The 23,480-nt window shown below is 37.8% G+C and overlaps 1 protein-coding gene across 5 annotated transcripts in view; it reads right to left on the reverse strand.

Moving 5' to 3' along the window:
* The window catches only part of Rimklb (ribosomal modification protein rimK like family member B), a 125,374-nt gene that overhangs the window by 7,534 nt on the left and 94,360 nt on the right, over positions 1 to 23,480 (reverse strand). For 2 of the 5 annotated variants that reach the window (XR_003848175.1, XR_001872251.2), the window contains exons 4-6: positions 18,163 to 18,249; positions 13,663 to 13,866; positions 3,650 to 3,795 (exon numbers count right to left, since the gene is read on the reverse strand). Coding sequence is in view for 2 of the 5 variants with exons in the window: in XM_029559860.1 (XP_029415720.1) it covers positions 3,332 to 3,795; positions 13,663 to 13,866; positions 18,163 to 18,249 (755 nt within the window). In the remaining 3 variants the exon portion in view is untranslated. Of the gene's footprint in view, positions 1 to 6; positions 3,796 to 13,662; positions 13,867 to 18,162; positions 18,250 to 23,480 lie in introns of those variants that run through there. The other 3 variants (XM_029559860.1, XM_017796180.2, XR_003848174.1) reach the window with 2 other exon arrangements.

Below are 23,480 nucleotides of genomic sequence, written 5' to 3' on the forward strand. Positions count from 1 at the left end.
AAATTTTAAATAAAATCAAACAAACAAACAACAAACAAAAACAGTAGCAGCAGAGGTTACCTGTCTGAGCACCTACATTTTCTTAGGAGGGGATCGTGTCTCACCAGCCAAATAGCCCATAAACCTTCTCAAAAAAAGCGAGCCAGGAGAAAAATAGAACACAAGATTTGATTTCACAATGTCTCTAAACCCCCCAAACCCCAAACTGGGGGGTCACTGAATGAAGAGAATTTGTTCCAATGTTTTCATCCTTGAGAAAAAGGAGAGACGATTCTGAGAGTCAATGGCTTTTTTCAATGCTTTCAGTAGTTTTTTTCTCAAAGTCTGTTAAAAGCGCTTGACGAAAGCAAGTCTCTGGTGGGATTTTTTTAAACGTTCCAGGGTAGTTTCTTATTGATACATACAAACAAAGGTTTCAAAGTTCATTGGAGAAAAGCCAGTAGAAATGACCAATTATAGGCACCAAAAAAGAAAAAACTTATTAAAAAGTTTAAGTGGCATAGTTCAAATGTAAAGAAATATATTAAAAGTCCAATTTTCATCATAGTGACATAAAAACAATACCAGAAAGAATTATTAAAATACAATTAAAAATTACAATTTTAACAATATACAAAATTTTACAGTAATTCAGATTTTTTGGCATAATGATTACAGATTTGATAAATACATTTTATATCTCATAATAGCGATGAAGATTATACAAAAGCTATTGAAACAATTACGAGAATAAATTCAACTGTTACTCAAATATCTAAAGCTATTTTCCTTTGCGTTCTTCCAGAATGATTTGTTCTTATTCTTTATCTTAATTTGAGGGACTTCAAGAAGATACTTGTTTTTTTAAAGTCTATGATAACTATTTCTGCCATTCATTCTAATATGTGAGTGTAAAACACAGAAGTTGGTTGGTAAAGAGCTACATATCAATATTGTGTGAATGAAATTATCAGTGAAATAATTTCAGATATTTCTTATAATACACTTGCTTAATTTTGTAAAAGTTATAAAATGGTCAACTATATTTTTCCTGTTCTTTTATCCCAACAACACAAAGTGAGTTTTTCAACTACTCTACTTTTTTTAAATGCATAAACTTATATATGTGACATGTAACTGTTTAAAGCACGTGTATCATAATATGTGACAACCAGATGATCTCTACATGAACTTATAGTTCTTCATTCATTTCTTTATGGCAAATAGTATGCACCCACCAACATATGATCATTCAGCTAAAGTACCAAGTATTTCTTTATGTTAATGAGTCAGAGGTACTTATGAATACCCCCAATAAACCTGTGCAAATCCAATTTTTTTGTAGATGCAATTAGAATATCCTAGAGATAAGCTGGAAGCTCCTTTTACGTTCCCCTTTTTCAGAGGTGAAATGAGACAATTCACAGATTAGAGGTACTATTCTATTTGTCAACAATCAACCTTTCACTCAATTTTAATATTATTTAATACTATGGAAAAAACAAGTTTTATTACATTCCTTTTTAAAATGGGGGAAAACTGTACAATTAAGCATGATCAAACCTCTGTTAGAGCTGGTTAATACTGATATTTTATTATTGCCTCGAAGTCTCTAAGTAGTGTCCAAGAAATTATGTTAAGGTCCATCTGAAGGAAAACAGCACTGGAGAGGCAAGAAAGCGCTTGGGTAAAGCTTCAGAGGATTTGTAGGGAGATGGAACATTTTGCTTAAAAAATTATGCTGAGCTCTGTAGCCTCTCCACTTCTTAAGATACCTTCCAAACCCATCACTGGGATTGTTTTAGAGGATCATATTATATGCCGTTTGGGGCTTTAATAAATTCATAAAGTAAAGGAATATAGAGTTGTCAGTATTGAAGGCTTAAGAGTAGGGCTATGAGACTCAATAAGGTAAATAAATCCCCAAACAAAAACACCCAATCCACCCTCCCCTCCAAATGTTAAGTGTAAAAGGAGAAAATGCATAGCCATAGCATTGAAGAAAAGCATGTAACTGTGACTAACCATACACCAGACAATCTTGAAACGAAGAAAAAAAAACAACATACATACACACAAAAAGGCCTAAGGAACACCAACTTTCTAATGTCTTTAGGTGAGCATCTCTACACTAGTGGAGTCTAAGGCATGAAAACAATTCATCTGCTTTGTAAAGTAAAAAACTGTGTTTCCTATCATGCTCCATTCTTTAGAATCTATTCTTTTTGTTTGGTGTAATCAAAGAATAAAACACATATACATGCATACGTGCACACACATACATATAAGACTTCCCTTCTAAAATGTGAAAAATGCAAATACATAACACTGGCTTAAGACATCTCTTTAGCTTTATACTGAAGAACTTAAGGACCTTGATCTGCCTCTCAAATATACTTCCCTGTCTTAATGTCCAACTCATCAAAAGAAAGAAGGAAAAAAAAAAGACTTTTAAATGTGTATGTTTCGAGTCAGTGTCTTATTAACAAAAAGTAGCATTTTCTTCACTTTGGCCATTGTTAAAGATGCAGTCATAGAGCAGGGAATGTTAGGCTAGCATGTATTAAAAAAAAAAATGCAACATTAACAGAGCATATATCTTCCAAAAAAGACTAAAACACTAACAAACACAAGTCAATGCACAAATTTTAAACTAGTGTAACTTTATCTACATTGAGTAAAATGTTACTTTTGGACCAGACATTGCAATACTGTTCATTTCCTTTTCATCATGCAAGCATGCCAATTTTGTAGTAAAAATCTTTATTGGGTTATAGTCATGTTGTCCTCCCACCCAAATTAAGGGGAAAAAATAAGGACAAATATGAAAATGAGAAATCCCAGTAAGAGCCTCTAAGAGTTCATGAACAACTGAGCTAAACTTGCTAACAGAAATGGCAGAATTTTCAGACATATATTTTAAGAAAAAATTCCTGTAGTTTAAACAGATGTTTTCTTCTTCACAAATCTCCCAATACCATGTGAAATCACACTACCAGACACTTGAATCAAAACAATTCTGTATAAAAACAAAAGCAAGGGGCCATGAAAAGCAAAACTTTCATGTTCCCCATGGCCTGAAAAGCATACAATTGAAAGGTTAACTGTGAGATCCTGCCATTTTTCTGTATATCAACTATTCTGCCTCTCTGTAGAATCTGTAAGAGTCAGTAACATATTATCAGCAGAAGTCTCATCTATTTTCCCTTCTTCTAACCAATCTTACTAATTTTCTCTCATCCTGAGCATTTTCCATGAACAGCATTGCAAGTTGGTTAAAGGGGGAAAGGAGGGGAGGAAAGGGGAGAGCAAGTTTTACAAGGGTTTTCTTGGTTAATTATTACTGGTGGAGTCACTCCACCAGGAGTTTGATTTCATTGGCTAACAGCTGGTTCATGTTGAACAGCCCCCCTGGGAGCTTGGTGAGCAGCTCTCGCTCCGTGCTTTCAGGGTCGCTGTCGACAGAGCTGGAACTTGCGCTCATGTTGTCGACAGCAGTACTGGCAGGGGGACCCAGCTCCGGCTCACTAGTCTCACTGGCTGTGGACACCACAGAGAGCAGGGACATGCGCCGGGTGAGCCGGCCAGAGGGCAGAAGGGAGGCGGCATAGTCTGCTATGATACCAGCTACATCTAGATTACAAGCCTTATCAAAGGCGATGAAACCTACATTTGCATTGGCCTCGCAGACACAGAAGGAGCCGTCGTCTTTCATCAATAGATCAATGCCACACACATCCATCCCCAAGATATTAGACACCTGGATAGCTAGCTGCTTCCCTTGTTCACTCAATGAGCACATCATCCCCACACCACCTGGAAAACAAGAGCAGATACAGGAATTGCCAAAATATTAATCTGGAGTAGAACACATACTGGTCTCTTCTAAATTGGTGATGAAAATAACCAAGCAAGTTTGGTGGAAAACTGATTTTTTGTTTGGTCTTCTGGACTACATCTCACTTATGTAGCATCAGCTACCTGACACACCTGATCCTCCACCTCCTGAGTGCCGGTATTTCAGTTATGCACTTACCAGGCTTAAAATGAGGATTTTAAAAAAAAAAAAAAAAATCAGTATGAACATAGATTAAAGACAAGTGAGGCTGGGCCTGGTAGTGCGCGCCTTTAATCCCAGCACTCGGGAGGCAGAGGCAGGCGGATCTCTGTGAGTTCAAGGCCAGCCTGGTCTCCATGGTGAATCCAGGAAAGCTGGGGCTACAGGGAAACCCTGTCTCAAAAAAACCAAAAAAAAAAAAAAAAAAGTGAGAATGAGCTTCCAAGAGAAAATTAGGATCTTTAATCCTAATACTAAAATTTAAATACTTGATTTAAAATTAAGTATGAGAAAATTAGGATTTAAGTCTAGATTTCCTTTAGGAAGGACCTGGTCCCTACAGTTCCTCAAAGAATTTGATGACCTAGTATTTTTTTAATGTTACCATAGTTGGTCTTAGCAAAACATTAAACTTTCCTTAAAGCCTATTTTCCTATAATAACACGAACAAAATACAGTATCCACAAAGGAGCACTTCCAGAACCTCCCATTCCCACCACAAATGCCAAAAATGTGCAGATGCTCAAAGCTCTTATGGAACATGGTGCAACATTTACATATAAATATATATTATCTCTAGAAAATGTACAATCCCTGCTATAATGTAAACACTAAATAGTTTAGTTAAAATATAGTGCTTGGGAAAAATGGTTAAAATATGTTCACTACAGATACAACCACTATAGACCCAACTACATAGTTTACAAAGAAAATTCAATTCAAGACAATACTCAGACAAGGGTGCCAGGGAAAGGATGAGGAGAGACTGACTAAATTACTTGATTCTTGCAGATATATCATGCTTGGCATGAGACAAGTTTAAGTTTTGCTTTTTGGAACTTTTTAGAATCCCCATCCCCAATCCCTTGCTGGGACTGAATCTAGAATCTTATACATGCTAAGCAAGTGTTATATCACCAAGTGAATCTCTGGAATCTGTAGGCATAGAGGCATAACTATAATTAAGAAAATGTTGTGTAAATACATAAGATTGTCTGGTTTTATATATAGCAAGTGTTAATATTTTTTGATATTTTATTTTTATTTTTGGTGTATGAGTGTATTGCTTGCATGTATACAAGTGCACCCATGTAGTGCAATGCCTGCAGCAGTCAGAAGAGGGTATCAGACTCCTTTGGAACTGGAGTCAGGACGATAGTTAGCTGCCATGTGGGTGCTTGGAATTGAACTAGAGTCCTCTGCAAGAGCAGCCAGTGCTCTTTAACTGCTGAGCCATCTCTCCAGCCCCTAATAATTTTTTATTTTATTATTTTATTTTATGTGTATGAGTGTTATGCCTGCGTGGAGGTAAGTGCACCCATGTCATGCAATGCCCGCAGAGGACAGAAGAGGCTGTCGGATTCTCTGGAACAGAGTTACGGACAGTTGTTAGCTGCCATGTAGGTGCTGGGATTCAAACCCAGGTCTTCTGCAAGAACAGTCAGTGCTCTTAACCACTGGGCCATCTCTCCAGGCCCCCCTAATAATTTATTTTTAAAAATTAAAATAGAGATGCAAAACAGGAACAAAAGAGGGGTTGCAGACTGGGAATATGGTGGCCAAGTCATGGCTCTCTTCCTCTAGAGCTTCAATTCCTAAGAAAAAAATTCTAGGGCTTCAAATGAAGTCTTGAGATTTTCTAGTATTTAAGAGGAAGGAAGAACTTGGAGACTATCTTTAAGAATCTGAATTAAGTCTAGAAGCAAAGAAATCTGAGAAGAATTTGGGTGAAATAGCTCTGAATAGCCACATAGGAGTAAAGGCGACATCATGATGTGAGTATGCCTGTCTGTGGTGCCCAAAAAGCTCAAAACGTACTAGGACAGCATCTAAGTCTTTCTTACTCAGGGACTGGAAAAGTAAGAGAGGTCTAGGAAACAGTTAAGTCTTGCCAGCATCTGGAAGACTAGGGCAATATGAAAGAGCTTGACCTGACAAACAAGATAAATACCTATCACATGAATAAACCCACAAAAATCAGGGTGGGTATGGGGGCCTATCTATAATTCCAGCCTTGAAAGACTGAGAAAGGGCATTCCCTACCAAAGAAGATTCCTGTTGTCAACCTTGAGCCTCCACATGCATATGTTCACACATGAACCCCAATATACATGTAAATATAGATACATGCATACATGCAGATCACATACACAAATTGAAAAGAAGAACAAACTCTTTGGGAAAATAATAAAACTTAAAAATCTAGGGGTGTGATGGAATGGTTCAGCAGGCAAAAGCACTTCCCAAAATGTCTACCAGTCTGAATTCTAGCCCTGGGACCCACATGGTGAAAGGAGAACCAACTCCTCCAAGTTGTTCTTTAACTTCCACACTTGTGCTGTGGCACATGCCCTCCACTAAATAAGTGAATGAATGAACAAACAAACAAATAAATAAATGAATAATAAATAAATACTGAAAAGATCTAGAAGTGGTAAACTGTAACAGGCCAATTATCACAGAAGAAACTAGAAAGTGAAATCAGGACAAGATAAGAGTCATAGCTCAGTTATTTTAACAGAATGTCTTAGGAAAAGATGAAAAAGTTCCCCCAATGCATTAAATAAAGTCAGCCCAATCTGAATCAAATATAAGCAAGACATTAAAAAAAAAAAAAAAAAAAGGAGGAGGAGGAGGAGGAGGAGGAGGAGGAAGAAGAAGGTTGAAGGAGGAATGAGAAGCAGAAGCAGCCAGGTGGTGGCACATGGCTTTAATCCCACCACTCCGGAGGCAGAGGCAGGTGGATCTTTGTGAGGCCAGCCTCGTCTACATAGAGTTCTGGGTCAGCTGGGACTATAGAAGGCCCTGTCTCAAAAAACAAACAAAAATTAAATATATGTATATGTTTTGAGTAAACTATTGAAAGAATGAATTCGATAAAATTTTTTAAAAGCTATTATAAGCCGGGCATAGTGGCACACGCCTTTAGTCCCTGTACTCAGGAGGCAGAGACAGGTGGATCTCTGAGTTCAAGGTGAGCCTGGTCTATATAGTGAGTTCCAGGCCATCTGGAGCTACAGAGAAACCCTGTGTTAAAAAGATCCCCCAAAAATAATAATAAAATAAAACTATTTTAAGGGGCTGGAGAGATGACATGGCGATTAAGAGCAGTGGCTGCTCTTGCAGAGGATTTGGGTTCCATTCCTAGTATCCACATGGCAGCTGACAACTATCCCTAACTTCATTTCCAGGGGGTCCAATGCCCTCTTCTAGCTTCTGTGGTCATTGTATGCACTTAGTGCACTTACAAGCAGACAAAATACTCGTACACATAGAAATAAATAAATTGGGCTAGAAAGATGGTTCAGAGGTTAAGAGTAATAGCTGCTCTCGCAGAGGGCCCAGGTTTGAGTCCCAGCACCTACACGGCAGCTAACTACTATCTATAATTCAAGTTCCAGGGGATCTGATGCCCTCTTCTGAGCAACTTGGGCACTGCATGACATGTGCACCCATACCGACAAGCAGGCAATACACTCATACACATAAAATAAAAAATAAAATATTAAAAAATAAATAAGAGCTCAAATAACTTTTCTGAAGTATGAAACACATCAACATAATTAATTGTAGCATTAAAAGTGAGAAATACCAATGATCTTAACAGAAAGATGCCAATAATAGGACGTACCCAGTGGTAGAGCACTTTCCTACCAATTACAAGGCCCTCGTTTCCAGCCCCAGGACTGCTAAAAACAATAACAGAATGGAAATTGGATAAAATCTATAATGAAATCTCAATTTTTTAAAAAAGGAATTCTAAAAGAATGAATTTTCTTAAATAAGTATTAATATCCTAGACAGCAAAACTATTATCAAATAAAACCAGAAACAAAACAAAGAAAATTATAATCATGATTATTCAACTGGAGAGAAAGCTGGAAACTTTAATAGTATTTTCAGTTGTTCGGAGATTTAGGGGAGCAATAGCTACTAGCATTATTGACACCTACTTAAAAATGCTAAACAAGACAAAAATGATGCTAAAACAAAGATAACAAAAATCCCCAGTGACACTTAAGGAGCCAAAATTCCTTCTCCCTGCACCTTTTTTGTCCCCACAAACCCCCCATGACTTTCCCTTTCGTATTCTAAAACCCAGTAATCACTTGTCTTACTGTTTTCCTTCTTTTCTTTTCCTCTCCACTCCTGAACAACAGTCTAATGAGGGAAAATACATCTGTCTTGAATACTGCAGGAACTGCCAATGAAAGCAGGTAACTTAAATTTAAAAACAAATAAAAAACCATAATGCCCTAACTCTAGATACCCAAAACTCAATGGAAAACAAGACTCCTTTAAAAACTGGCAAGTCCAAAGTCATAGACTCCAGTGATAGTAAAATTAGATAAAATTCTAGGTAAAGAAGAATTCCAAAGAGCGATTATAAATACATTCAAAGAAATTAGAGAGTACACAAATTCCTGAATTAATTCCCAAGAGAACACAAACAAATGAAATAAAGAAATGAGTTCAGGGTATGAAAATGAAATTCAATAAAGTGATAGATATACTTAAGAAAAACCAAAATGAAATACTGGAAATAAAAAATTCAGTAAGTGTATGCTGGGCATGGTGGCACACACCTTTAATCCCAGCACTCGGGAGGCAGAGGCAGGTGAATCTCTGAGTTCAAGGCCAGCCTGGCCTACATAGCAAGTTCCAGCTGTTAAGTATGATAGACTACAGAAAGATCCTGTCTCAAAACGATAAAAAAAAAAAAGTCAAAATAAAATAAAATTAACAAATTGTGAGATCTCTGGTGATCTTGTAGTGAAAAGACTAAATCTATGAATTTTGGGTATAAGGAAAATTCTAAACCAAAGACACAGAACACTTTTAAAAACACAATGAAATCACAGCAGAAAATTTCCCAGATCTGGGAAGAGATGCCCATCCAGTGCTTGCTTCGGCAACACATGCTAAAATTGGAAATGCCCATGCAGATGTCAGAAACACTGAGAATACCACATAGGGTAGAGCAGAAAAGAAACTTCCCATATCAGATAATGATTAAAACACTAAATATACAGAACAAAGTAAGTGCTGTTGGTTGAAAGCTGGAAGAGAAAGGGGCAAGTCATATATAAGGGCAGGCCCATCAGACTAAGAGCTAATTTCCCAACAGAAATCTTGGAAGGATTTGGAATACTGTATTTCAAATTTCAGAAAGACCATAACTGCCAAACCAGACAACCCTGCAAAACTATCTGACATAATTGAAAGAGAAAGAAAAATCTTTCCATGATAAAAGCAAGCTAAGGGAATTTATGACCACTAAACTCTAATCCTCTACAGAGGATACCAGAAGGAATTCTTCCAACTGTACAGAAAGATAAACATTTCCCAGATGTTACAGAGAGGCGTGAACCACACCCACTCCAGCAGCAATTGAACAGGTGAGGAATATGTAAACATTCAACACTACAAAATCAACAAAATGACAGGAATGAAGATGCGCCTTTCCATAACACTGGACATTAATGACCCCAATTCCCCAATCAAAAGGAACATGTATGACTGGATTAAAAAAAAAAAATCTGTTGCCTCCAAGAAACACATCTCAAAGACATGCTACTTTAGTGTGAAAAAAATGGACAAAAGTGTTCTAAGCAAATGGAACTAGGAAACAGGCAGGGCTGTCCTAAGATCAAGAGATAAAGACACTTTGGACTGATTAAGGAACAATCTGACAAGAGGACATTACAATTCTAAAAAGAATCACATAATAGGACACAAAGTAAGACTTAAGGAAAGCAGAATAAACAATTCCTTGTACGCTACCTGAGTACAATGTAATAAAAGTCAAAATCAACAGCAGGACACTACAGAACAATCACTCATGGAGACTGAATACACTGTTGTCAATGAAAAAGTCAAAAAGGAAATTTTTAATTCCTAGACATGAATAAAAAGGAAAACACAACATATCAAAAATCTATGGAATAGAACAAAAGTAACCTTAACCAGGAAGCTAATTAAAAGTATCAATATGGGGTGGAGAGGGGGAAAAGCAATCTCAAATATATAACTAGGCACCTGAGGACTGTGGAAAAACAAGAACAATCCAAATCTAAAGCAGTAGATGGAAAGAAATAATTAAGACCACATTTAATGAAGCAGAAATTAAAACAAAACTACATAGTATCAATGGAATGAACAGTTGGTTCTTTGAAAAGATAAATCAGATTGACTAAATCTTTAAAAGAAAAAAAAAACTAACCAAAGACAGAAGATCCAAATTAATGAAATTAGAGATGAAAAGGGAGCTATTTCAACAGATACCAATGAAATTCAGAAAAATCATTAAGGATACAACTAAAAAATCTTATATTCTACAAAATTAGAAAATCTAAAAGAAATGGATGGATTTTTAGATGCCTATTACCTTCCTAAATCAGACTAAAATGAGAGATAAACAATTTAAATAGATCTAAAACAGGCAACAGATTGTAGTAGTAATAAAAATCCCAACTAAAAAAGGTCCACAACCAGATGGCTTCATGGCTGAATTCTACTTAAAAGAAGAACTAATAACAATTCTTTTCAATTCATTCTATAAATAAAAAAAGAATGGAACCCTGCCAAACTTCTTTTTGCAAAGCCAGATATATTACGCTAAAAAAAAAAAAAGAAAAAAAAATAAAAATCAGACAAAGACACGACATCCCTGAAGGAATATAAATGTTCTCAAAAAAAAAACCAAAAACAAAAAAACACTGCTGGGCATAGTGGCACACTCCTTTAATCCCAGCCCTAGGGAGGCATCAGGAAGCGGGGGCAGATCTCGGTGAGATGGACGCTGGACTGATATACACAATGAGCAGGCTTGATGACTACAGACGCAAAGTTCAACATACGTGTATTAATCATTGTAATATATCATGTGAATGGACTTGAGAACAGAAATCTCAGATCCTCTTAGTAAGATACAAAAAAGATGTTTGACAAAATCCAACATTTTGAGCTTGTCATGACAAAAGCTCTAGGAATGGAAAGGACATATCTCCATAGCTGATGAAATCTACAGCCAGCATCATGTTAATGGGGAAAACTATTTCCACTATGATCAGGAACAAGACAAAGCAGACTACTCTTTCCACTCCTAGTCAATATGGTACCTGAAGTGTTAACTAGAGTGTAAGATGAGAGAGGGAATAAAAATGAGACACAAGTAAGAGAGGAAGAGGCCAAAGCATCCTTGTTTGAAGACAGTCTGATCCTATATACATAAGGTAAAAAGTCTCCACTAGGAAACTCTTTCAGCAAAGTAACAAGATATAAACTTTACATACAAAAGTCTATAATCCTCCTATATATCAATGATAAACAAAGAGAGAGAGAGAGAGAGAGAGAGAGAGAGAAAGAAAGAAAGAAAGAAAGAAAGAAAGAAAGAAACTAGGCAAACAATTCCATTCACAACAGCCTCAAAATAAAAAAAAAACAAACCCATAAAAACCCTTGGCATAAACCTAACCAAGGAAGTAAAAAGCATTACAATGACAACTTTAAGCCATTGAAGAAAGAAACAGAGGAAGACACTAGAAGGAGGAAATCTCTCCCATGGTCACGGACTAGAAGAATTAATACTATGAAATGCAATCCCAATGAAAATTTCAACAGCATTTTTCACAAAATAGAAAAAAAAACAAAAAAACAAAAACCCAATCAACCCACCAATCAACCAACCAACCAACCAACCAAACAAACAAACAAAAAGACACTTTATATGGTAGCACAAAAGACCCCAGATAGCCAAAACAATTTTGAGTAAAAAGAGTAATGCTAGAGATTAGCACCATACCTGATTTCAAGTTATACTTCAGATTAGCATCAAAGTGATAAACAGTATGGTACTGGCACAGAAACAGAAATGGAGATCAGTATAGTGGTTAGTGTTGTCAACATGACAGACTCTGAACTGGGAATACCTGTGGGGGATTATCTTGATCATGCTAATTGATATAGTAAGATACATCTTAATTGTGAGCAGGACCATTCCCGATTCAGGGAATCCTAGATTGTAGAAAATGGAGAGTGATGGTGAATGTGAGGAGACCAGCTACTTCAAGCTCCTCCTGCCTTGATTTCTGTGCCATGATTGACCATACCTTGAACTGTGAGCTAGAGTAAAGCCTTCCAAACTTAAGTTACTTTTGTCAGGGCATTTAATCACAACAGTAGAAGCAGAAACTAAGGACCCCCAGGTATAAGTCCATGAAGCTACTACCATCAGATTTTTGACAAAGAAGCCAACAACACACACTGGAGAAAAGATGGTACTTGGAATGAAACTTGAGCTCTATCTCTCAACCTGCACAAATGTCAACTCCCCATAAATCAAAGACTTCCATGTAAAACTTGAAACTCTGAAACTGCTAGAAGAAAAAGTAGGGAAACACTTCAAAATATATAGGCATGGGCAAGGACTTTCTTAACAGGGTGCCAGTCGCTCAGGAAATTAAAGTTTCTGTATAGTAACAGAACAGAGGCAGCCTACAGAGTGGGAGAAGATCTCTGCAGGCAATACATCTGACAGAGGGCTAACATATAGAATATGCAAATGTCTCAAAAAACTAAACACCAAAACCAAAACAAAACTATCCAATCTATAAATGGGTTAAAGAAATGAGCAGAGAGCTAAAGAAATGACTCGCTGGCAAAAAGAGCTTCCTGTGAAATTCTGACAACCTGAGCTAGATTCCTGGAATCTATGATAGGAAAGAATCAACTCCAGAATGCTGGCCCGGATCTCCACAAACAAGCATGCATGTGAACAAAATAATGAAAAGAAACAATTCTCAGAAGACGAAATACAAATACAGGTAGCTAATAAACATGAAAAATATTCAGCTTCACTAGTGATCAGACAAATGCAAAGGAAAACTACACTGACATTCCATCTTAAACAAATGGGGATCCTTATATACTACTGGTGAGACAGTAAAATGCTGTCCAACCAATAAAACTAACAGATCTGTCTGACTCTGTATATCACAGGGATACTTACACTTGTACATCAATATATACAGGTAAATTAGAGAATCAACCTAGATGTCCACCGACAGGAATGGATAAGGAAAAATGTGTATACTTTTTTCAGAGATAAAGAAAAAGTTATATCCTTTTCAGGAAAATGAACAGAACCAGGGAAAATCATATTAAACAAATTAGGCCAACTGTATAAAGACAAACATTGCTATGTTTTCTCATTTGTGGTTTCTATATTTTATATAAATACGTATCATGTATCTGTGTGTGTGGGCACGTGCATGTGCATGTGATGAAAGTAGAAATAAAAATGAGGGAACAAAAGGGACCAATGAGAAGGGAGAGAGACAAGAAAAGAGAAGGTGCTGTGAGAAGGAATATGCTAAATATACAATATGTACGTATGGAAACTTGAAAAAATGAAAAAATTTAAATTATCACAAAAAAGAAAGCAATTTTATGATCAATGAAATATAACTCAGTAACTAGAAAAATAAAATTACAAATCACATTTACGTGTGGAAAAAAATGTTCTTTTGAATCATTAAGATGCATAGCTATATACAATCACTCATTAGACAAGCCACAGTATTACTTTATGTACTGTAACGGAAAGATGCCTCAATTGTTTTTACCTAGTGAGCAGTTGCTTTGCATCCTTCCATCTGTTGAACAACGTAACATGGTGCCAACTACACGGCCTCCCACAACAATGACACGTACATCCTTTCCATGAGACTCTTTTATGTATTTCTGGAACAGGTATGGTGCTTCATGGCGAATAAGATGGCTTAAGTCTGCCAAATGGTGTTTATCTCGTGCCAAAAAAACAGCTTTGCCTATAATTTAAAAAGAATAAAAAAAATACTATATATATATATATCATCAAATTGTCAGTTAATAGATATTACCTATACATTCTTGTGTCCTAATATGCTTTAAAAACCCCATTATACTTTTATGTTTTTCAAGTATTCTTTGCTATTACTATTTTGACTAAAGTAATTTAGCTACGATTAGGGAGATAATGTGAAAAACATAAAAGGGCAAATTTAACAAATTTCTATTGGTCCCTCAAACTCTTATTCATTTTGGTTTATATTATGATGTGGGGAATCTACCCTTTGAATTCCTCCAGAAGACAGCCAGTAACGCTAGATTTGTTCATTAGGAAAACCCTATGGTAAAACCATATGTTAAAGTATACATATAATGCATAGCTACACATTAATGCTCTATTACTACATAGTAACATAACAATGTTATTATAGTTATTATTTCTAAATGCTCAAGTCTATTCCACTGTTCCTTTTACTTGGATGCCAATGGAGGCAGCTCTTCTTAACATATGGTTGTAAGTTTTCTTTCTTGTTTTAAAAATTCTCAAGTAGCAGCGATCACAGCAACAGGAATCTGAATGGCTAGGAACTGACTGCAAATGCCACCATGGCATGAGGGTGCAAGGTGGAGCTGGTAGCGACCATTCTGGTTAGATGGAACGTTCTGCTGTCAAGGAACAGCCGAGCTCTGAGAAGGCTGAGAATGGAAGCGTGCTGCAGATGCTACTGAAGTGACAGAGACTCAGCTGGGCTCTGTGTAAGGAGAGAATGGCCAACAACCGGAGGAACAGAATTGCAACATGGGGCAGGTATAAAACAGTCTACAGATTAGCTTTAGCATAGATACCTGAAGGATAACAAATCTTAAAACTTTGGCCAACCTTCCATGGCAGTCTCTTATCATAGTGTGTGTGTGTGTGTGTGTATATCTGAAATCATGTTATTTAATGAGAAGGAATACCATATATTGACAAATATTGGGAGTACATGACAACGAGAGACCTGGGAAAAAAGTCAGGCAAATAACATCCCCAAAACAATGAAAAGATCTGTATTCTCTTTTAAAAATATTTATTATTTTTATTTTATATATATGAGTGTTTTGCCTGTATGTATATAAGTGCAGCCGTGTCCTGTAATACCCAAGGAGGTGAGAAGATGCTGGCGGATCCCCTAGAACTGGAGTTATGGACATTGTTAGCTGCCATATTGGTGCTGGGAATCAAACTGGGGTCCTCTGCAAGAGTAACAACTGAGCCTTCTCTCCAGTCCCCAGAAAAGGTGAATTATTGATAAATAAAGGAATAGTTTGATCCAGGGAGTACACACACAGGAGAATATTATCCCAAATTTGGAAGCTGGGATTAAGGATTTTTCACAGAAATTTGAAAAGTGAGTAATACAGAAAGTTGGTATCGAGTCATTGCTGTGACTGTTCCTGTTAATGTGGTTCAAAACTGGAGAAATTTGGAAACATCTGAAGATCTTGGCTACAGAAGCCTGGCAAGTGAGAAGCAGAAAGAGTAACTCTGGTTATTGTTTAGAAGGATAGCTGACAGGAATGCAAAAGTAGAAGTTTCAGATGCTAACGAAAACTCTACAGAGAATATCAAATATAGGCCAGGAGCATTACATTCTGGTGAAGAACTATTTACATTTTGTTCTAGTCCTGAGACATTATGTGAGACTGAATTTAAATATCACAAGGTATAAGGAAGAAAAATTCAAGGAAGCCAGCATTTAGGCTGTTGCATTATTAATGCTAGCTGCTTTTAGATGCCATTGCAGTGAAAACTGAACAAAGAGAAAAAAAACCAAAGTTCTTTTATAAACTGCACTTTGCTTTTCTCTTCCAGTAGCATGCATAGCACCTTCCAGCACTATGAAAGCTAGCCAGCAGCTTCAAGGTCAGTACCAGCTTGATCTCTCCATGTTCAATGACTCAGCAAAAAGGGCGTGGTGGCACACACCTTTAATCCCAGCACTCGGAAGGCAGAGGCAGGTGGATCTCTGTGAGTCAGAGGCCAGCCTGGTCTCCATAGTGAATCCAGGCCAGCTAGGGCTACAGGGAGACCAGACCCTGTCTCAAAGAGACCAAAAAAAAAAAAAGAAAAAGTATTTTCTTGCCAGGCATGGTAGCATACGCCTTTAATCCCAGCACTTGGGAGAATCTCTTGTGAGTTCAAGGCCAGCCTGGTCTCCATATCAAATCCAGACAAGCTGTGGCTACAGGGAAACTCTGTCTCAAAAAGACAAAAAAAAGCTGGGGCGTGGGGTGCACGCCTTTAATCCCAGCACTTGGGAGGCAGAGGCAGGTGGAGCTCTGTAAGTTCAAAGCCAGCCTGGTCTACACAGTGAGTTCCAGGTCAGCTGAGGCTACAGAGAGACCATACCTCAAAAAGACAAAAAAAAAAAAAAAAAAAAAAAAAAAAAAAAAGTTCTTTGCTGGGAGCTAGAGAGATGACTCATAGGTTAAAAGCACTAGTTATTCTAGCGGAAGACCCAGGTTCAAGACCCAGGTTCGATTCCCAGCACTCAAAGTGTGGCTAACAACTGTCCATAACTCCAGTTCCAGGGGATCCGACACCTTGTTCTGACCTCCTCAGGCACTGCCAACATGGGTGCATATACATACATGCAGACAATACATTCATACACATAAAAATAGTAAGTAAAATATATTTTTAAAAATTGTACTTTGCCCGGAAAAAAAATTCATGTAAATCGAGGCGAAGGAAACTCTGGGCCCACAAGACATTAGGGCCATTAGAAAGAAATCAAGTGTCTTGCATCAAGACAGTAGGAAAGATGCCTCGAGATCTCTGTGAGACTTAGCAGGACCCACAGGCATTCACTGGCAGGCTCAAGGTGCAAAAATTTTCAAACTCATTTCAAAGACTTTCCTTTGAGAAGATAGCTCTGAGGCACCCTATTCGCAAAGGTCTGCTGAGGAAAAGTGTCTTCCCAAGTTCAGTTATCCATGTGCTTAGAGGCTACTGCAGGTATAGCCCAAGGAGTACTGGCCATTGTTTGAACAGACAGCACATTTAACACTGTGCACACTGAGGTTGTACAGTGATGCTAGTTTTACAGGCATGCAGAATGGAGACTTCAACCTAGATTTTTTTTTTTTTAAAAGAATCTTTAATTTTTTTTAATATGTGCATTACAGAAAGCAAAACGCAAGCCAAGAACAAAACCATCCAGTCACATCCAGCTCAACTGGACGTGAAGGGAAATCTAGGAGGTGAGGCAATATACAACGGAGATCGTAGGAAGTTGGAACATTTGTCTAGCAAAGACACAGGACGAGTCTTGAGTCTCAAGAAAAAACTTTGCACTTGAACTTCTGAGCAATACCTTGATGCTGTGGGGGCTTGTGGAGATGCACAGAATCCATTCTGCATTAGTAGATGGACATGAACCTTTTGAGTTCCAGGAGTAGAAGATATGTGTGGCCAGGCATGGTGGTGCAAACTTTTTAATCTCAGCTCCAGGAGGCAGAGGCATGCAGGCCTTTCTGAGTTTAAGGCCAGCCTGGTCTACATAGTGAGTTCCAGGACAACTGAGGCTACAGAGAGACCCTGTCTCAAGAAAATTAAAAAAAAAAAAAAAAGAAGCAGCAGCTATGTTTGGGTGGTAAGTTGGCACACAATGCATTTGTAATGGTTCATCTTCATTATCAGTTTGATAGACCTGGAAGTGGTTAGAAGTCTAGTAAAGCACACCTCCAGTGTGTCTATAACAGCATTCCCGAGAGGACTGATCAAGAAGAAAGTCTTATTCTGATATTGGTGCAGGTTTCCCTACCTGGGGGACAAGATTAAAAAAAAAGGAGAAACAGGAAAGCAAGTGACTGTTCTGTATCCTAGCTACCATGATCTCAGCTTTTCTCCATCAAGATCCCCACCATGACTAACTGAAAACTCTGAAACAAGGCAAAAAATGTTTCCTACATATGAAAAGAAAGCATTCTTCCTTTATGTAAAGTTACTAAACATTCAGGTCTTCCAACTAAGTTGAGAGGGGGTGACTCGACTTGTGTTATTGAAGAGAAAGACACAGACATTAACTAGATAGAGATTTAGTCAAAGCATGCATGTTAAAATCTCTAGCATAACCACTAAATAGAAACAGCATCTCAGAAACGGAACTTGCAGTAACCTAGAAGTTTCCAGTGCCATATGCTCACTGGTTGTTCTTCAACTGTTCTTCAGAGGTCCTGTTAAAATCACCCCCTCTTTATTCACAAACATAATTTCAAAACTATGCACCATATCAAGAACTCATACACACCTCTATGACCCCGTGTATTCTTCACTACCATTGGGAATTCCAAGACTTCTGCTTCATCAATCATTTTAGCAAAATTTTCATGGCCACCTGGTTTGAGCAGGAAAAAAAGAATTTTTTTTAAAGAATAGCAAAAGTATGGTGTGGTTCATATTACTAAAGACATCACAAGGCAAGTAGAAGAGACTGATGGCTAGCTTTTGTATTTAAAAAAAATGAGTAGAAAGTATAACTGATTATCAATTTAAAGCTGGGTCTTTTTACTTATATGTATATGCATGCATGCATGCATGTTTAACAATACACATGGGTCGGAGGATAACTTCCAGGAGTCAGTTCTCTGCATCTACCATATGAGTACCAGGGATTAAAGTCAGGGCATAGGCCTTGACAAAAAGCACCTTTATCCACTGAACCATCTTACCAGTCTATCCTAAAGCTATCTTTTAAAACAGGTAATAGCTATCTTAAAACTATATGGAGCCTGATATTCAACATCTTTTAGCTAAACAGGTTTTTGTTTTTCATTTGAGACACAATCTCCCACTACAGTCCAGGCTATCCTAGAATTTATTATGTAGCTGAGGCTTGCCTCTAAATTGCAGCAATCTTCCTGCCTCAGCCTCCCAAATTCCGTAATTCCAGGTTTGAGCCACCACATCTAGCTAAGAGTTTCTCAGTTCATAGCATTTTTCACTTTTTTATCCCTATTCCTCTACCACACAAATAGAAGTCCCAAGATTCCCCTTAATACATAGATTTAATATATAGAGTCCCTAGTCAGATAAGAAAGAACAATGAAAATTCGATGTGGTAGCACATGTCTACAATCTGAGCCCTTATGAAGCCAAGGCAGTAGGAATTTGAAGCCAGCATAGATTGATTACACAGCAACACTATCTCCAGAAAGGAAGACAGCATAGAACCTGAACAGTACATAAATAAAACTTATGCTTGAAAGAGATGCTACATGTACGTGCATACTCACAGACTTTTTTTAGGCTTTCAGTTTTTTCTTTTTTTTTTTTTTGGAATTCATCCCACGGTAAGAAATATATCCTGCTATTATATCTCAGCATAAGACAAGTTTATTAAGCCGGGCATGGTGGATCTCTGTGAGTTCAAGGTCAGCCTGGTCTACATAGCGAGCTCCAGGCCAGCTGGGACTACAGGGAGGCCCTGTCTCAAAAAGACCTCCCAAAAAACTTCCAAAAAAGACAAGTCTGTTTAAATTTTGTCTTTACAAAATATAGTTACATAATATTCTATTTCAGTTATAAGTAAAACTAACAAACCCCTCAGAATTAATTCTACCTGTAATTTAAAAAACACTGATAATGGGGCTGGAGAGAGGTGAGAAGAGGGTGTTGGATCCCCTGGAATGGGAGATAGGTAAGGTTGTTAGCTGCCAGAGTTCCCTAGATCCTCAAAAGAGCAACCAGTACTCTTAACCACTAAACCATCTCTCCAGCCCCTAAAAATTTTTTTTTTATCATTTATTTTGTGTGTGTACATGTATGTGCCCTGAAGCCTGCAGGAACTGGACTCAAGTCATCAGACAAGAAGTCATCTCACTGGCTAAGAACATTTTCCATATTGGCACTTGTATCTGATCTTTGATAACTAGCTGGGAAAGATTTTTCTATTCTGTAAAAAGCCTTTTCTCTTTACTCTTTCTTTTGCTGGGCACAAGCTTTTGTAAAATTTCAAGCAATCCCATCTGTCAATTCTTGCCTTTACTTCCTAAGCTACTGGAATCCTATTCAGAAAATCCTTGCCTATAAGCCTGTATTTTGAAGTGTTTGATGTCTTTTTCCTCTGGTAATTGCAGTTTATGGTCCTACATTAAGATCTTTTAAAAAATATTCTGTTCATTTTTATGTGTATGAGTGTTTTTCTTACATATATGTACCTACACCAAGTGTGTGCAGTGCCTGTGGAGCACAGGAGACTATATCAGATACCAAAGACAGTTATGAGACACCATGTGAGTATTCAGAACCAAACCCTAGTCCTCTGCAAGAGCAGCATGCCTGAGGCCCTCTCTCTAGCCCTACCTAAGATTTTTTATCTCTTCTGAATTGATTTTTCTGCAGGGTAAGATACAGGGATTTAGTTTCAATTCTTCTACATGCAGATTGTCCAGCTTTCTGAGGACCATCTGTGTAATAGGCTCTTTTGTCCAGTGCATGCTTTTGCACATTTAATTGAATGTAGCCATATGAGCTCATTTCTGGGTCGTCTATTCTATTCCACTGATGTGCATCCGTTTTTGTGCCAGAACCCTGTTGGATTTGGTTCGCTGGTTCATTTTTGTTGTTGTTAGCACTAGGGGTTTAACTCATAGTTTCAAATATGCTAAGAATTTTTAACACCAAGCTATATCCCCAGCCTCCTTTTAACTTCTGAAAAAAGGTCTCACTTTCCCAAGTAGGCCTTGACTCACTCTGTAGCCTGTCTGTTCTTGAACTTGTGATCCTGCCTGTATCACAGGAGCAGCAGGGATTACAAGCCTGCACAGCCAAGCCTTGCTTTGTTGTTGTTGTTTTTTGACACTCTACTCTCTTTTATCATCAAACACATGCATAACTTTTGAGTTCGCCCTCAAATCCAGAACTCATGGATTTATCTTGCCTCTTACTGTTTTATTGCCCAGGACCTAATGAAAGAGCACTAAAAGCAAAAATGACATGCAGTCATAACAAAAATCATCTTGATGAGAAAAATTAAGCCAGGAAAAGGTTAATATCACAATATGAATAACCTGAAATTTACAGAAATTATACCATCTACTTAAAAGATTTTAATCCATCACCATTAAAAGTCCTATTTGATAGTTTGGTTATAGCTAGCCTTTTTCTTCTTCCCATTCTGATAAAAAGCAAAATGGTAGCACCATGATCATAAACTAAAATCCCCAAAGCATTAGGAAATATGACATGAAGAGAGTCATAGTTATTCCATCCTTTTGTGTAATTACTAAAAGCAGTAATTGCATCAACACATGTATATAGTGTTTCCTTCATCAGAATATTAAAATGACAAATATTTCATTTTAAATCCTCATTAAAGCTCCAAGTATTTAGCCAGGCGTGGTGGTGTAGGCCTTTAATCCCAGCACTTGGGAGGCAGAGGCAGAGGCAGGCGGATCTCTGTGAGTTCAAGGCCAGCCTGGTCTCCATAGTGAATCCAGGACAGCTGGGGCTACAGGGAGACCCTGTCTCAAAAAGACCAAAAAAAAAAAACCCTCCAAGTATTATACCTACACAGTTATTTGAAGAAATGCTTTACAAGAAGCTGTACCCAACTGGGTGTAGTGGCACACTCCTGTAATTCAAGTTCCACAGAAGGAGGGATGCCTGAGGCAAAACCTGGTCTATACAGCAAGTGCCAGGCCACCAGTGCTCCACAGCAAGACAGTGTACTTCAAAAACTAAAAACAATAAAGAAGTGTACACATCTTTTCCAAACCAGCTAAGAACCAAAAGTTTGAAATTCACACTGATTTTACAGAGGTGTTACTCAAAATATGCCTCTTGTGACTTGTTATTGACATGTGCTCACATAAATACAAAAGGCACAGAAGCAGCTGTGTATAGTAGCACACACCTTTAGAACCAGCACTGTGGAGGCAGAAGCAGGCAGATCTCTGTGAAATCTAGGCTAGCCTGGTTTACGTGGCAAGTTCTAGGCCAGCTGGAACTACACAGTAAGACCCTGTCAAAACAACAATGAAAAACACTAGAAACTTCTAACAGTTTATTATGGTTGTAATACACTTCATTTGAGTATTAATCTACAGCAGACTGACTTTAAAAAAAATGATCCTTTATCATACATAGTTTAAGAGGCACTGCTTTACTGCAGGGCTGGAGAGATGGCTCAGTGGTTAAGAGCACTGACTGTTCTTACAGCGGACCTGGGTTCAGTTTTAGCACCCACATGGCAGCTAACAACTGTCTGTAACTCCAGCTCCAGAAGATCCACCACCCTCTTCTGTTCTCCATGGGGAATACCCAACACGGCTGTGCTTATATACATGTAGTCATAACACTCATACACATAAAATAACAATAAATAAATAAGAAGCACTGTTTTCAAGCATACCTTACATCTTCTCTAATAGTCAAATAGACTAAAAACATTTATGAAATCTATAGCAGACTGACTTTAAAAAAAAAGATCCTTTATCACAGTTTAAGAAGTACTGCTTTCAGCCAAGCATGGTGGCATATATCTTTAATCTCAGAACTTGGGTGGCAGAGTCAAGTGGATCATTGTGAGTTCCAAGCCAGCTGGGGTTACAAGAGGACCCTGTCTCAAAAAGACCAGGAAAAAAAAAAAAAAAAAAAAAAAAAAAAATTTTTTTAGCACTGCTTTCAAGCATACATTATATCTCCTCTAATAATGTCACGTAAATAGAATAAAGATTATTTATGAAATTATGAAATGGTGATGAAGAAATAAAACATAAAGACTGTTGGCTAGACTTGTCCCATTGCTTAGTTTTACAATGTTTTTTTTTTTTTGGTCTTTTTGAGACAGGGTCTCCCTATAGCCTCAGCTGTCCTGGAATTCACTATGTAGACCAGGCTGGCCTTGAACTCACAGAGATCCGCCTGCCTCTGCCTCCCAGTGCTGGGATTAAAGGTGTGCGCCACCATGCCTGGCAGTTTTACAATGTTTTATTGGAACAGAGATATACTCATTTAAGCATTGCAGTCAGCAGTTTTCACATTACAAGGTCCACACAAAAAGTTCTGGTCTATAAAATCACAATGTTTACCACCTGGACTTTACAGAAAAAGTTTGCCAAACCTATTTGACTCCATATCAAAAACCCAACCTTAAGACATAATTCCATAACTCTTCTAGCCTAGGATGTTGCAGGGTCTTGATATGTAGCCCAGGATGACCTGAAATGCAAATCCTCTTGCCACTACCTCTTGAGGGCCAGAACCAGTTATGCACCACCGTGCCCAACTTGAAAGTTATTTCTGTAAGAGAAGGCTCTTCCAGGTTCAAATATCTATCCCTATTAGTTTAATAGGAATCTTAAAAGTATCAGTACTTCGAACACTGAAATGATACATTTTATTTGTGTATTTGTGGTATATGTATATGTTGATGTGTGGGCACACGCAGGGACCAAAGAAAGACACAGTATCGTGTTTTATCACAATCTGCCTAATTCTCTAGACACTGAATCTGGAGTTGGCTGGCAGCCAGGAAGCCCCAGTGATCCTCCTGTCTCCATCCTCAACAGCACTGGAGTTACAGGCATGTGTAGCCATGTCCAGCATTCACATGACTACTAGAGA

Source organism: Nannospalax galili, unplaced genomic scaffold (genome assembly GCF_000622305.1).
Source record: "Nannospalax galili isolate Female #2095 unplaced genomic scaffold, S.galili_v1.0 scaffold589, whole genome shotgun sequence".
Taxonomy (NCBI): domain Eukaryota; kingdom Metazoa; phylum Chordata; class Mammalia; order Rodentia; family Spalacidae; genus Nannospalax; species Nannospalax galili.